General features: G+C 45.5%; 1 protein-coding gene across 1 annotated transcript in view; it reads left to right on the top strand.

The window, feature by feature from the left end:
• The first annotated feature begins 9,124 nt into the window (after positions 1–9,124).
• The window catches only part of LOC142896019 (NACHT, LRR and PYD domains-containing protein 14-like), a 54,298-nt gene continuing 48,852 nt past the window's right edge, over positions 9,125–14,570 (top strand). Inside the window, exon 1 of the mRNA XM_076037461.1 lies at positions 9,125–9,134. Coding sequence (XP_075893576.1) covers positions 9,125–9,134 — 10 coding nt within the window. The remainder of the gene's footprint in view (positions 9,135–14,570) is intronic.

The raw sequence follows: 14,570 nt of genomic DNA, 5'->3' as shown, positions 1-14,570 counted from the left end.
ACTGCATTTCACACAGACATCCCGTCCAATCCCGTGTGGTTCAGTGAGGCTAAGGCTTAATCTCTCCTGTCCTGTTTGTGGGGGCGCTAATCCCGTAAGAGTCAAGTAGGCGTAAGTAGCGGCCGGTGAATAAGACGAGTTAACAACGGAAGAGCACATGCAAGAACGGCGGAAAATACCAACAACGGAAAACAAATCAAAGACCCACCCGCAAGTTACCACTCTAAAGTATGGACCCACTTTGGCTTTTACGAGACGGATGACGGGAGGAAACTTCATAAAGAATATGCAATCTGCAACAACTGTTTTGCGAAGGTAAAATACAATGGCAACACTACGAATCTGCAGAGCTGCCTCGTTCGCTATCACCCGTCCCGTTTTTCCCAGAATTGTTCTCTTTTTTCACCACCTGTCCCGGGAAAGATAAAATCTCTCCCGGGACACAATTTGACCCGTTTTTTAGGGAAAATGACAAAACCTCATTTAATTTCCGTCTGTGGTCTAGATAGGGCTGCCAACCCTCCCGTAAAATACGCGATTGTCCCATATTTGGCAACTAAAAAGCCTGTCCCGTAATGAACTGATGGGGGACGCACTTCACTTTGTCCCGTATATTTTGGGGACGCGGTTATTTATTTATTTATTTTGTCTGCATCATTTTTTATTGATTTTCAGAATCGGGGCAGTGAAAGGATTCTTTTCCCTCTTTCATCTTCCCGTCGGTTTGTATATCCCAAGTCCCCAATTTGAGATAAGACAAGTTGCTACTGACTTTACATTACCAGAAAGCACTGTCCTTGTTTACATGAAAGTTATTAATGTTCATGCACTTTAATATGTTTGCTTGTGCAGTGCACGTTTGTTTGTACATTATACAAAGTTTTGGAATAAATGCAAGATCACAGGCATTTTCCTTTTTATGGGTATTTTTTTCTTTTTCAGTCACATATCGTCTGCAAAATTTCGAAGATTTCGAAGATATCGTGTGTCGTGATGTTGTCATTATCGTGGGCCAAATATCGTGACAGTATCGAATCGTGGGTTAGCCGTATTGCCCCACCCCTATTATCAACACAAGATCACATATGTACAGTACATGTACAGTTTAATTAGTGTGTTACTTTGTTTATAAATTAATTTCTTTATGTTCTTCCAGATGTCCAGCTTGAGACGTCGATCAGCACGCGTTACCTCAAAAACCAAAACAAACAAGTGACATGTTGGTATTTGGGATATGTGTATTTCATTGTGTGCATCTTTGTGATAGGACAATAAATGCAGTTCTTTAAACGTTACTTTGTGTCCTTGTATTTGCAGGTGTGGGCGACACTTTCAACTGTCCACATGACTGAGTCTGCCTCCAGCAATGTCACAGCAGTGCAGCAGGTTTGTACTTATTCATTTCCACTTCATCACCTGTGTGTGTTTTCTAGGCTTTACACCGATCTTATCGGCTGTATCGGATCGGCCGATATTTGGCATTTTTAGAAACGTTCATGATCGGGCGTCATGTCATGAATCACCGATCAATGACGTGATGGTCGTGTTGAAACTTTTTTAATCTGTCTCATTTCCTCCAAAGTAGTTTCACAGCATCGACATGTTTATTTGTTTGTATCCGAGTGTTATGTAAATGTATAGATTTGGGTTTACATTGTTGTCAGTTCCTTTTGTCTGCTGTGTGTCCGTTTGGGCACTAGATGGCGCAGTAGATCCTGTGTTCCCTTTTTTTTGCTTGTTCCAGGTGCGGAAAGGTGATTGGCTGGTGCCAATATTTAAGGAGGAGGACTTCAACACCTCGGTCTCTTTGTCCTTCTCCCAGCTCCCAACCAGAGGCCATGTGCCGCAGCAGCAGCATTCTGTGTTCAGCCATCAATTCTGTTTTGTAATCTATTTCAGTTCCCTTTGTGTCCACGTAGCCCGTAGGGGAGGGAAGCCATTTGTGTTGTGACCCTTTTCTCCTGTGTTTTATTGAAGGAGGTTAGTTTGACTGTCATTTATTTGATTGTTTTCTTCATAGGTAAGATCCATAAGAGAGCCATTTTGTTTGTTGTTTTGGCCATGCCCTCCCTGACGCCAGTGCAATGATGGTGACGTTTAATAAAAACCATCCTGTGGACGAAGCACCTTTGTCTAATTTGAGAGCTGGGAGAAGGGGGGGAGCCTTTATGTTGTGTCCTGGTTCCCCCTAGGCCGGGGCATAACACCGAGAGCTAATGATTCATGATTCAAAAACCTTAATTTTCGTCTTCGTGCCTCTTCCTGTTTTGAGTACTGTCGCTATGTGACGGACAATAAAGTTTCTTTGAATCTGCAATATATGCAACGCTACAGTACCTCGCGGGGGAACTTTGGTAAAAAAATTCAACACCACAAATTTAATCAGGCACTTGGAAAAGATACACACGGAGGAGCATGTCGAGTTCAAGAAACGCAGCGTGGAGAAAGAAAAAGAAAAGCAAACTCTGAAACGGATGCTAAAGCAAACAACTTTCGACGGTGCTCGTGAGAAGGCAAGGGGTGTACAGAAACAAGTATTTATTGCCTCTAACGTGATTGGATCGGTGATCGGTGATCGGTTTATTTAAACTCACTGATCGGTGATTGGCATAAAAATCGTGACCGTGTAAAGCCTAGTGTTTTCCTTTCTATGTTTATTGGCATAAAATCATATCTTTCTCATTTTAATCAGGTGGAGGCGACGCCACAGATGACCAGAGCTGTGCTCGTGGTTCCTGTGGCTCCCGTGGTTGCCAGCACCAAGCCAAAGGAGGCCAGCACCGTCCAGGAGGCAACACAGAAGATCAACTAAGCTAAGGAGGCTTTTCTTTCTTCTTCTGTTGCCTTTGACTGCTCCGCTCGTTCTACGCCTCGCACATGTGATTTGTGATCCATCATCAGTTAGTACTAGTGAAGATGCAGTGGCAGATCATGGCACTGGTATTAGATTAGCCACAGGTGGAGAGCTGCTGACGTCACTTTCTTGCGCCGCGCGCTTACTTTGAGATTGCGATTTCGTTTTCGAGTTGTGGTAACTCTTGTGCAGGGCAGGACCACGAAAATGAAAAAGCAATGCTCTCAGTTTTCTTTTTGATTGTGTCATAAAAGGTGCGACACGAATAAGAAAATGAAAATGCATATAGGAATATTTATTAATGATTTTAATTATGAGTCAAATAATGCAGCTTCGTTCTTAAAATGAAAAAGCATTCTGCTATTGCTTTTTCAGTTTTGAATTTTACATTTCATATTGAATTTTGGTAACTCTTTGCTGGTGCATGTTTTGAAAATTAAATCTCAAATGTGTTTTCCTTCATTTGAATTAAGTACAAGAATGAGCAGTCATGAATAAGAAAATGAAAATGCAGTTTGGATTATTTATTAACCATTTTAATTATGAGTCAACTAATGCAGCCACGTTCTTAAAATGAAAAAGCATTTCTGCTGTTGCTTTTTCATTTGGATTATGGTAACTGTCTGCTTCCACACTCCAGTGGTTCTGCACATTAGTATAAATAGAGTGATTCTCTATCATTACATCACAGGACGGCGGCACTCTGACAGATTCCATGAACTTGGACACTGATGATCCAGACTTTGGACCAGATGAGCCAACAGGCCACAGTGGAAACGGGTCAGAACATGGGACTGGCTGCTGAAAGTATACAGGTAGGTGGCGCTGTCATCCCAAGTTGTGTGGTGTGGAGGATCGGGGCCAAAGTTCCAGATGCTCACAGATGTGACTGTGGATTCAGGAGGAGTGTTTGAAGGCTGGACTCCCAACAGTGATTGGCTGCTGAGGACCTCTCAATCACAATCAGGTTTTTTAGTGGCTGTGAGATTGAAAGTGAGATTGCATTGTCCAAGGAGGAGGACAGCAGTCAGTCATGTTTCACCTCCAGTCAACACGCAGTGGTTCACATGAAGGTCCAAGAGGCCTACAGACCTACACAGAGTCTGGATGTGGCAGCACAGTGGCATCATTGTCTTTGTTGTGTTGTTTGGTCATTGTGATCCAATGTAATGTGAGAGAAGGACGAGTGCAGTTCTATTGGAGTGAGTTGCTTACAAATACAGATTGCACAATTTCTATCCCAATTGTTAAGTGGGAAAGAGACCTGTCTCTCCAGCCTCACTTTAATTTCTGGAGAACAATCTGCCTGAACACCTTTTCACTGATAAAACAACCTATTCTACAATTAATACATTTGAAAGTACTCCACAGGATCCACTACACTGGACAGCGGATGTTTCAGATGGGCATGACCGCCTCTCAGACCTGCTCACACTGCACAGTTAATGTCCCAGATAATTACCTACACGCTGTATGGCATTGCCCACCAGTAAATAAATTCTGGCACGTAGTATGCAATGATCTATCAGCACAGGTTGGTTAAAACATCACAGCCACTCCTTCTTTTTGTCTCATAGGGGACCTCAGTGATATCACATCAGATAAGGCAGAATCTCGCATGCTGATGACCTCCTTATCTATCGCTAAGAAAACAATCCTCACAAACTGGAAAACAAAACAACACCTGCACATTGCACAATATAGGAACTTACTGTTAGACCACACCTCCTTGGTAGGAATGTCTGCTTCATCCTATAACTAACTAGTAATCAATCAATAGCTGAGGCTGCTGGTTGATGTGGGCAGCGGTGGTCGTGCTGCCGCGGGCCGGGTGCGGTCCGGGGGGGGGGGGGGGTGTTGGGCGTGGGGGGTTCGGCTGCTTTGCGGGTTGGTGGGGGGTCGGGGGTTGGGTGCCCGGCGGGGGATGTCTACCACGCGGGGGGCTGGGCCTGGTGGTTGGTGGGTGGTGCTCCGGGGGTGGTGCTCCGGGGGGGGGGGGGGTCCCTGGCTCTGGTCTGGGGGCCCCCTTGTTGGTGGGAGGGCTGGTCCGTCCCTGTGTCTGGGGACTGGCGCTGGATCGTACGCGGTGGGGTCGCATGCCTGGGGTGGGGCTGCGCGTTCGCCGGCTACCGCTCCTGTGTGCCCGGGTGGTGCGGTGCGGTGAGGGGCGGGCCCCCTTTGGCTCCTGGATCCCTGTGGTGTCCCCGGCCCCGATGTCGCTCAGGGGGCGCCCTGACCGGGAGTCCCCCCTGGTCACATAATAGGTGTTTTTTTTTTTGTTTTTTTGTTTTTTTTTCCCTAAATTTTTAATTAATTTATTTATTTTCTTCTGTTTCGGCGGGTTTGTGTCTTGGGTGGTCGCTGCCCGGCCTTCTGGCCTTAAGACCCTCTCCAATCTTAATAGCATTATAGACACTTAGGCCTGGGGGGGTGGTTCGTGCACTGTGGCCGCCGCCGCATTTTAAACGCACCATAGTTCAACACACCAGCAAGTGCACATATACACACACTGACACCCCTACACACAGTGGGGTCGGCCTGCTAGCAGGGGCGGGATCCGGCATCTTTCCCACTCTGGATGGGCCCTGTGCAGTCCGGTGCCCCTCGGGTGCGAGACCGGCTGGGCCTATGGGGACCTCGCCACTTGCGGCAATGCGCCATACTGGGTCCGTAGGGGAGGGGCCTCTGGGTGCCCGGGCCTGCCTTGGGTACCAATCCTCCTGGTGGGTGAAGGGGCTGGGTCCTGTCATGGGGATGAGTCTGGTCTCGCTTGCCCTGGGGGGCCCCCGTCCGGGGGCCGGGCTCTGCTGTCTGTTCGCCCCGGGTGGTGTCCCTTCTCCTTGGGGTATCTGCCTCCCTGTCATCTTGCCCTGGCTCGTGGGGCGGGTGCCCTCCGGTCCGGGGTCCTGCTGCTTCGGGCCTCTTCCTGGCCGGCATTGCGGCGGGTGTGCCGTGTCCGGGCCCCGCCTCCCCCTGGGCTTGTCGCTGGCGTGGGGCGGTTGCGGCCTCGGAGGCCGCACTAATTGGCAGCCTACTTCCAGTGACGTACTTAAACACACCCACTCCCACATTCAGGTACACACACCACCACATCCACACACACACACACACACACACACACACACACACACACACACACACACACACAGGAGCAGCAGCTCTTAGCTCTCAGTGGCTTCATTTCGCATTTTTCTTAAAAGCTTAGTTTAGTGGTCCATTGTGGTCAATGGGACACTGAACATCCGCTTTGTGTGCCCGAGTTGTAAGAGGATCAGGTGCGGACATTTTAGCATTTAAATTATTATGGCTTATTAGCATAGGTACGTAGTACCTCACCTGTCCGTTCTTTTTACAGTGCTTCCTGAACACCTCACCGGCACACTCCAGCCGCCTGCGAGCACAAAGCTGCGCAGAGCCTCCTCGTTGTTCTCCTCACCTGGAGGACGCTTGGTGATCAAGACCTGTGGCCCAAAACTCGGTCCTATAAGATAAGTGCAGGAACACTGCCGCTTCGCCTGCACTTGATTGTGCTAGTCGCCCCGTACAGACGGTGGACGGTGCATGTTGCTTCCGTCCCGCCTTGGTTTTACTTGTTGTTTTTCCGTTCTCGTTGTGTTTTTCTTCGTTTGCTTACGTCGCCACTGCTGACCCTCAGACAGCAGACGTTACACTATCAAGTCGCCGGTCCAGCCACAGTGGTGTGTGTGCATGTATGCGTGTGCGTGGTTGGTGGGAACGTGTGTGTGTGTGTGTGTGTGTGTGTGTGTAATTGCATTGTTTGTTTGTTTTTCTTGCTATTTCAGTACATTTGACAGATTTTAGGGAACTTTTAGTAACCAACTGTTTATCTTTTCTTTTGTAGTCGCTGAGAGCTGCTGGTGGTGGCGGTGTCCCGGGTGGTGGGCCCCTTCGCGTGCTGTGACCCAGGATTGTGGTTGTTTTCTTCTTTTTTTTTGCACTTCACTTTCTTTGCAGGTGTGTCACGTGTGAGTGGGGTGTTCCTTGTTTTCTTTGGTTCCTCCCCCGTTTGGCCCCCTCATCGGTAAGCCTCAGTTTCTACACCAAGAATAAGGAGCTCAGTAGCTCCGTTTTAAGTGTTGGTCTGTTTGTTCCTTTTATTTTTAAATGTTGAATAAAAGTTGGTTTGATATTTTAAACATTCTGAACCACGTCTCCTACTCCTTCCTCGTAGAACTTACCTGTGTGCCTAATTATTACTTTTGTGTTTAGTAGAACTCCCTGGGTGAAATTCCCAGGGTGGCGTTGTCGGTTCCTTTTCATTTTGTTAAATTCCCAATATTAAATCTTGCTTTATCAGATAGCCATAACCACTCTCATCGCCACAGGATATTTGAGTCAACTGAGTCAAACTCTCGTGTCTACTTCCCAGTCTCAATAAACATGTTCACTACTGTGGCATATCGGACTTTCCCGCCGCGAGTCGCTCGTCAACATACTGCTGTGAAAGAGGGGTGACGTCACAGAAAGCGAGGTGCATTTAGGTGATGCTGCGTAAAACTAAAAGATTTTCCTGGGCAAATATTCATTTGACAGACGTAAACGAAGTGAAATATGACTTCAATTTAAGTTTGTTTTAGTTTGTTTTTTTAAACACACAAAAAAGTTTGAGTTAGTTATCGTTTTTGAAAAAAGTTCTTGACTTCTATTTTAGAGATATTGATGACGAGTTGTTGTATATAAACGGTGTGACTATGTGGTTCGGCAAGCGGTGGTGCTGTCTGTACATAGCTTAGCAAACGGCAAGCGCTAGCACCCCCTTTCAATGCCAGAGTTAAAAGATCCACACGGAGTGTTATGACCCACGGGTGGGTCTAGGTGCCTCTATGTTTGTGTCTGTGTGTGAGAGAGAGAGTGGATGACGCCTTGCAGGTGCAGTCCTGGATGTCGGCTGCTGATTGGACGCGCCACGGCTGAGAAGGAGGAGCAGTCGAGCCAGCCTGACGGTCATCCCTCCTCCGCTCCCAACTCTGCAGTTAGTCACTTCTGAAATGGTGTTAGAGCACGCAGCCGTAGGTAGTGATGGCCGATCGAGGCTTTGTTGAAGCTTCGACACTCGTTTCAAAAAATGGTTCATTCCTCGAGGCTTCAATGACACAGTGCTCGAGGAGGTCATCATCTGGTGCTCAATAAAATGAAGGGCAATGGAAACGTGTTCATTGTTTCATAGGTTGTTTGGGATTTGATTCGCCATGCATTCTTGTTGGACAACACTACATGCTTGTATGGTTCAATGCTGACACAATAAAATAAAAATGAAAAATAAAGACAATGTCTCTTTTTTGGCACGACTGATTGTAGTAGACTATAGCTCTTATACTTAGCCTGACAGTTTGTGCAATGAATTATATTATATCCTAAAACAGGACTAAATAGCCCATAGTTTAAAAATATGTTCAATAGTAAGTGTTCAGTGGGTCAGATGTCAAATGTGATCTATTTAAAATGTAGAATAGATGAGCTAAATAACACATATATAATACACATTGATGGGAATTGAACCGTCGCCTCAGTCTTGCAAGTCCAAGATTGTCATAATGTACCACAAACCCAAATCACACTCCCTTTTTTTCATCTAAGCTGTTTGAGTAGCGTTAGCACACCGTGATTCCTCATCAACTACAGGCCTACACTTCAAATAATTATGAGAAAAATCCAACGTAAAGAGAGCACTTCCATTAGGAAATAGTCAACATGAAATTTCGTCCTCTACTGACACCTGCTGGTCAAATTGAATCGTTGCAAATATTGTGAAGAAGTTGTCATCTAATTCTAATCCTAAACAATATGGCCATTCCAAGTGAAGTATTAAGACAATTAATCAGGTCTGTACTGCTTGATTGAACACATTCATCCCGTTCCAGTGCACTAAAACCCACTTCCCTTCAGGACCGTGTCAGCGAAGCCAAAACTTCCTTGAGTGACGTTGTTTCCCAGCATGCAATGCGAGCTAGCAATTCACAATACTATTTCATCACAAACATGGATGTAAAAAATAAAAAGGGAAAAAGGGAAAAATGAAACTTCAGGAACATCCATTGCAATACAAGCAGAACTGGGCCGAAGTTTTATATTATGTACACCATAATCCAGCCTTCTGGTGGACAAGCCATACTATTTAAGCCGTGTCCGCCAACGGTACTTCCGTGGGTGGAAGCTCATTGTAGAGGTCACGTGCTGTTTGCGCGTCACTCCACCGATCACCTCGGGGCCCTTGCAAGGGATCTGCAGGGTGTCTGAGTATACGAAAATATGGGTCAATGTAATCAGTCGGAATAAGAGAAGCTTGCTGGCGAAAATAATGTACTACAAGTGGATGTCACACTTTTTTTTTTGTTTTGTATGAGCATTTAAAAAAAACAACAACATAATAATAATATGGATTCTGACCATGTATGTTTTGGAGTTCAATGAAAGAGGTTAATACATATATATATATATATATATATATATATATATATATATATATATATTATATATATATATATATATATATATATATATATATATATATATATATGTATATATATATATAGTCAGCTGCTTTCAGTTGACATATTAAATCTATTATGATATGGAACGATAGTTCATAATGTACGTGTTACTTGCTTTGCAGATAAGGTGTACCCTATTTCTTGTGTTCCTGGTTATTTTAAAAGGCAGACAAGAACGTTGTTTGCTGTTGGAGGGCTACAACAACACTTCGATGCTACGCTTTGTGCCGTCGCTACGGACCCCAAACTCTCGTTCTTGTTGGATGCGGGTTCTGCGCAGACTGGTGGGAGAGTTTGTGTACAGGTTTTGCAAAGGAACGGTGTCTTCAGTTATACACACGCTCATTAAAGTGCCGACCGTGGAGGAAGCTCGTGCCACTGCACGCCGTTTCTAGCAGAATAACAGCGAAATTACCAAAATAAAAACAAATCAGAAAAACATCTCTTTGCTGTGCTTTTATTTACAAAGTTAAAATTCTTCTAACTTACAAAAAATGTGAACGAAAAGGTAGAAATATAAATACGAAGGAATACGTATTTGTTCAGGGGTGCGCAAAGCCAGAGCCCTGCATTTGCTGCGCTACCCTTTTTAAAATGGTCTCCGTTGCGCGTTATTTGAATATGTCCATCTCTTTTAGAAGAGAAAGCATCGCCCCGGTCTCATCCTCTCTCCAAATGTCAACATTCTTATTCGCGTTTGCCAGGTTGTTTTGCGCCGTCTGTTTTGTTAGACGACGTAGTTGTGCGGTCATGAGTTGCGAGAGCGAGGCGTGGCGCATGCGCACTCACATTGTCCAGTTAATAGTCCGATTAAGGCGTATACATGGCAGAGAAATTAGAATTCCAATCGCATTATCTGGGTGTCTCAATCGGAGTTCTCCGATTCCAATCGGAGTTCTCAAACTCCAATCATAATCGGAGTAAGGTGTTTACACGCACGTGAGTTCTCCGATCATAATCGGACTAAGGCAATAATTCGATTTTCTCTAGTGCCATGTAAAGGCACTGAATGTAGTGGTTCAGACCAGACGCGAACAGGCGCGCAGCTCGTGCCATTCATTTCAATGGAAGCGGAAGCGCCACGAAGCGGAGCGCCGACGAATTTCGCGAGCGAGGCTCCAACTGGTTCACACCAGACGCGAACAGCTCCGCGACGGTCGACAAGCGCTTCTGCTCAGCTGCAGTCTTTTTTTCACTCCCACTTGAGCTTCTTTTTTTTTTCTTTAAAAAAAATTAAATAAAAAAAATCATTTTCATCATCACCCCCCCTCGCCCCGTAGCCAGCCCGCTCCGTAGCTTACTTTTGTGTGTGTGTGTGTGTGTGTGTGTGTGTGTAAATAAATAGAAACACACACTCAGGTGTCCATCTTAAGACAAGACCTCTTTCATAATGAGCATTGACCGGCATCTCTAGGATCAAACAGACGTATTTTGATCAAGTCTTCCTCTGTGTGTGTGTGTGTGTGTGTGTGTGTGTGTGTGTGTGTGTGTGTGTGTGTGTGTGTGTGTGTTTAATGTCTCTCACACTCTGATACAATGTACTGACAAATATAACATACAAATATGATCTATGATCGAATTTATCATTTGGTTTTTATTTTGAAATTAGTTTATTTTGAAAATTCACCGGATTTTCTCGTTTTTATTGAGCGACTTCCTGTACTGTAGACGAAGATCGCTCGCGGCTCCATGCAACCACCACATTGATTAACGTGGGCGCCGAATGGAAGCGCTCGGCGGCGCTTCGCTTCCACGTCCAGTGAACTAACGTTAAATGCATGGCGCGATCCGCGAGGGGAGCCGCGCGCCTGTTCGCGTCTGGTGTGAACTACTACATTGATTAACATGGGCGCCCTTGGCGCTTCGTGGCGCTTCGTGGCGCTTCCGCGTCCAGTGTGAACCGGGCGTTACGTTGCTCGGAAAAATGTGTCGCCTGAGCCTCCGCCCCCTCCGTGCCCATTGGCGGAGGGAGGGCTCATTGAAAAAAAATAAATAAATAAAAATCGGTGTTCCTTCGGCGCACCTGGGAAACTCTGAAATTATGAATAACTTAAGCTCGTTTTTGTCCCATTTGCCTGCATCAGCCCGTCATGATATTGTTAAATTAATTGAGAGCCACCCACTATTGTTTTCTGACCACCCCCGCCGTACGTCAGTTTTGCACCATGACATAGAAGTAGAGGGACATGCCACAACTAAGCAAGCACGCACACAGAGTCATTATTGGGAAGTTAAGAAAGAAGCTTTGGTTCTCCTTCTGACAGTGCCCATCTTGATGTTAATTTGGGGTCAGGTTTTTATAGACCATAATGCCCTTGTAGATGTGGTGGTCTCTGCTCCTGCAAGACTTCAATCTCCAGATTTGCCACAGGAAGGGGGGTTGATAATGTGTTGGCAGATGCGTTTTCACCTGTACATGTGGACTAGCTGCGGAATTCTTATTTCGGGGGAACTGAGGTTTTTCTTGTTTAGTTTTGTTTGTAGGTATGTTAATAGGGTTTAGTTCTTAGGCGAGGGGGTGTTATGACCCACAGGTGGGTCTAGGTGCCTCTATCTTTGTGTCTGTGTGTGAGAGTGGATGACGCCTTGCAGGTGCGGTCCTGGATGTCGGCTGCTGATTGGACGCGCCACGGCTGAGAAGGAGGAGCAGTCGAGCCAGCCTGACGGTCATCCCTCCTCCGCTCCCAACTCTGCAGTTAGTCACTTCTGAAATGGTGTTAGAGCACGCAGCCGTAGGGGTGGGCTGCCATTTTCTTTGTCCCCTCTTTTCTCCTGTTTAATAAGTATGTAGGGAGGATAGCCTTTCTGTATTTGGGTTCTCTTTCTTTCTTTAGTTAGTTCTTAAGGCGAGCTAGTTGGAGTTTGGTTTATTATTTTGGCCTGGGCCCACCCTGAAGCCTTTGCTGCCCACCGGTTAAGTTGTTTTGTTTATTTCATTTACTGATTAATAAAATGTTTTTTGTTGAAACTGCCAACTGCAGTGAAAAATTAATGAGGCTTGGGAGTGGGGGAAGGTGTCCCACACGTTGTGTCTCGGTCCCCCTCGACGGGACGTAACACGGAGTTTTCGCCGTGACAGCAGGTTGAGCTCCTACCGTGTTACAGGTGACGTCGTCACGTTAGCCTGTTCCATCCCTGCTAAATTCTTTAAAGAACTACCGTTAGTAAACTTTTAAATTATAATATACTCTACACTAATTGTAATTTCCTGCCCGTGGTTCTATATTGCAACAGTTGATGGCTCATATCAGCAGATAAGCAGCAACAATCTGGGCATTGCGGGTGACTCATAAATATGTAATTTCTTATTAATTAGCCCATAAGTGTCGTACACCAGTGTGACACCAAATGCTTGTTGCTGACAGCAGTGAAGAAATGACACTCTAGTGGTTCTGCACATTAGTATAAATAGAGTGATTCTCTATCATTACATCACAGGACGGCGGCACTCTGACAGATTCCATGAACCTGGACACTGATGATCCAGACTCCGGTCCAGATGACACAACAGGCCACAGTGGAAATGGGTCAGTGCATGGACTGGCTGCTGAAAGGATACAGGTAGGTGGCGCTGTCATCCCAAGTTGTGTGGTGTGGAGGATCAGGGCCAAAGTTCCAGATGCTCACAGATGTGACTGTGGATTCAGGAGGAGTGTTTGAAGGCTGGACTCCCAACAGTGATTGGCTGCTGAGGACCTCTCAATCACAATCAGGTTTTTTAGTGGCTGTGAGATTGAAAGTGAGTGAACATCATTAAATAAAGAGCTCCTGCAGGGTCCCAATTTGACAAGTACACTGCTAGGTGTGCTGCTTCGTTTTCGCCAAGGCCCTGTAGCATTCATGACTGACACTGAGGGAACGTTTCATCAAGTAAGAGTTTCCAACCAGGATGTAAACTTCTTACGCTTCCTCTGGTGGCCAGATGGGGACATTACAAAGGACCTACAAGAGCACAGGATGCTGGTCCACATCTTTGGGGCAGTGTCATCCCCAAGCTGTGCTTCATTCGACGACAATCAGCATGACTTCCCAGCCGAGGTTATAAACACTGTTTGTCAAAATTTCTACGTGGATGATTGTCTAAAGGCCGTCAGCACGGTGGAACAAGCAATACATCTGTACCAGCAGCTAACAGACCTGTGCGGTAGAGGTGGATTTAAGCTCAATAAGTGGGTGAGCAATCATCGCTCGGTGCTGGCCGCCAAACTCCAACAAAGGAACTCATCTATAACAAATCTACAACCTTGTAAGGGCAAAACCTACTTGTTTTAATTCTGATTAATAAACTAAAGCTTATTCGATTATCATGATGTTGTTTTTTTAAACGCTCATACAAAACAAAAAAAGTGGAGGGAGAGTAGTCTGAATCGGGTTCTGGAGCATTGCTCTACCTCATCCATCGCACTCATGAGCGTCACATCCACTTGTAGTGCATCATTTCCGCCAGCAAGCTTCACCTGTGATGACTGCCCACGTTGACCCATATTTTCTGTTCACTCGCTACACCGTATCAGGTGATACCCTGCAAGTGTAACGATTGGCTCTTGTCTTAGACCTTCCCCGAGGTGGTTGGTGGGGTGACACACACAGCACATGACCTCTATGATGAGCTTCCACCTGTGGAATTTACATAGGAAGACACGGATTAAATAGCTTGGCCACTAGAAGGCTGTATTATGGTGTACATAATATAAAACTTCGGCCCAGTTCTACTTGTATTGCAGTGGTTGGTGTTCCTGAAGTTTCATTTTTCGTCCCTGTTTATTTTTTACATTCATGTTTGTGATGGAATAGTATTGTGAATCGCTAGCTTGCATTGCATGCTGGGAAACAGCGTCACTCAAGGAAGTTTTGGCTTCGCTGACACGGTCCTGAAGGGAAGTGGGTTTTAGTGCACTGGAACGGGATGAATGTGTTCAATCAAGCAGTACAAACCTGATTAATTGTCTTAATACTTGACTTGGAATGGCCATATTGTTTAGGATTAGAATTAGATGACAACTTGTTCACAATATTTGCAACTATTCAATTTGACCAGCAGGTGTCAGTAGAAGATTTGAAGAAATTTCATGTTGACTATTTCCTAATGGAAGTGCTCTCTTTACGTTGGATTTTTCTCATAATTATTTGAAGTGTAGGCCTGTATCTGCACACAATTTGGAATTCGTCCCAGTGCCCTGAGCTGTAAATTTGGACGGTGTAAA

This window comes from Nelusetta ayraudi, unplaced genomic scaffold, assembly GCF_046127955.1.
Source record: "Nelusetta ayraudi isolate G7.1 ecotype Tasmania unplaced genomic scaffold, CSIRO-AGI_Nayr_v1 ptg000052l, whole genome shotgun sequence".
NCBI classification, from domain to species: domain Eukaryota; kingdom Metazoa; phylum Chordata; class Actinopteri; order Tetraodontiformes; family Monacanthidae; genus Nelusetta; species Nelusetta ayraudi.
Note: the sequence above shows the minus strand (reverse complement) of the source record. Positions and strands in the feature narration are given on the sequence as shown.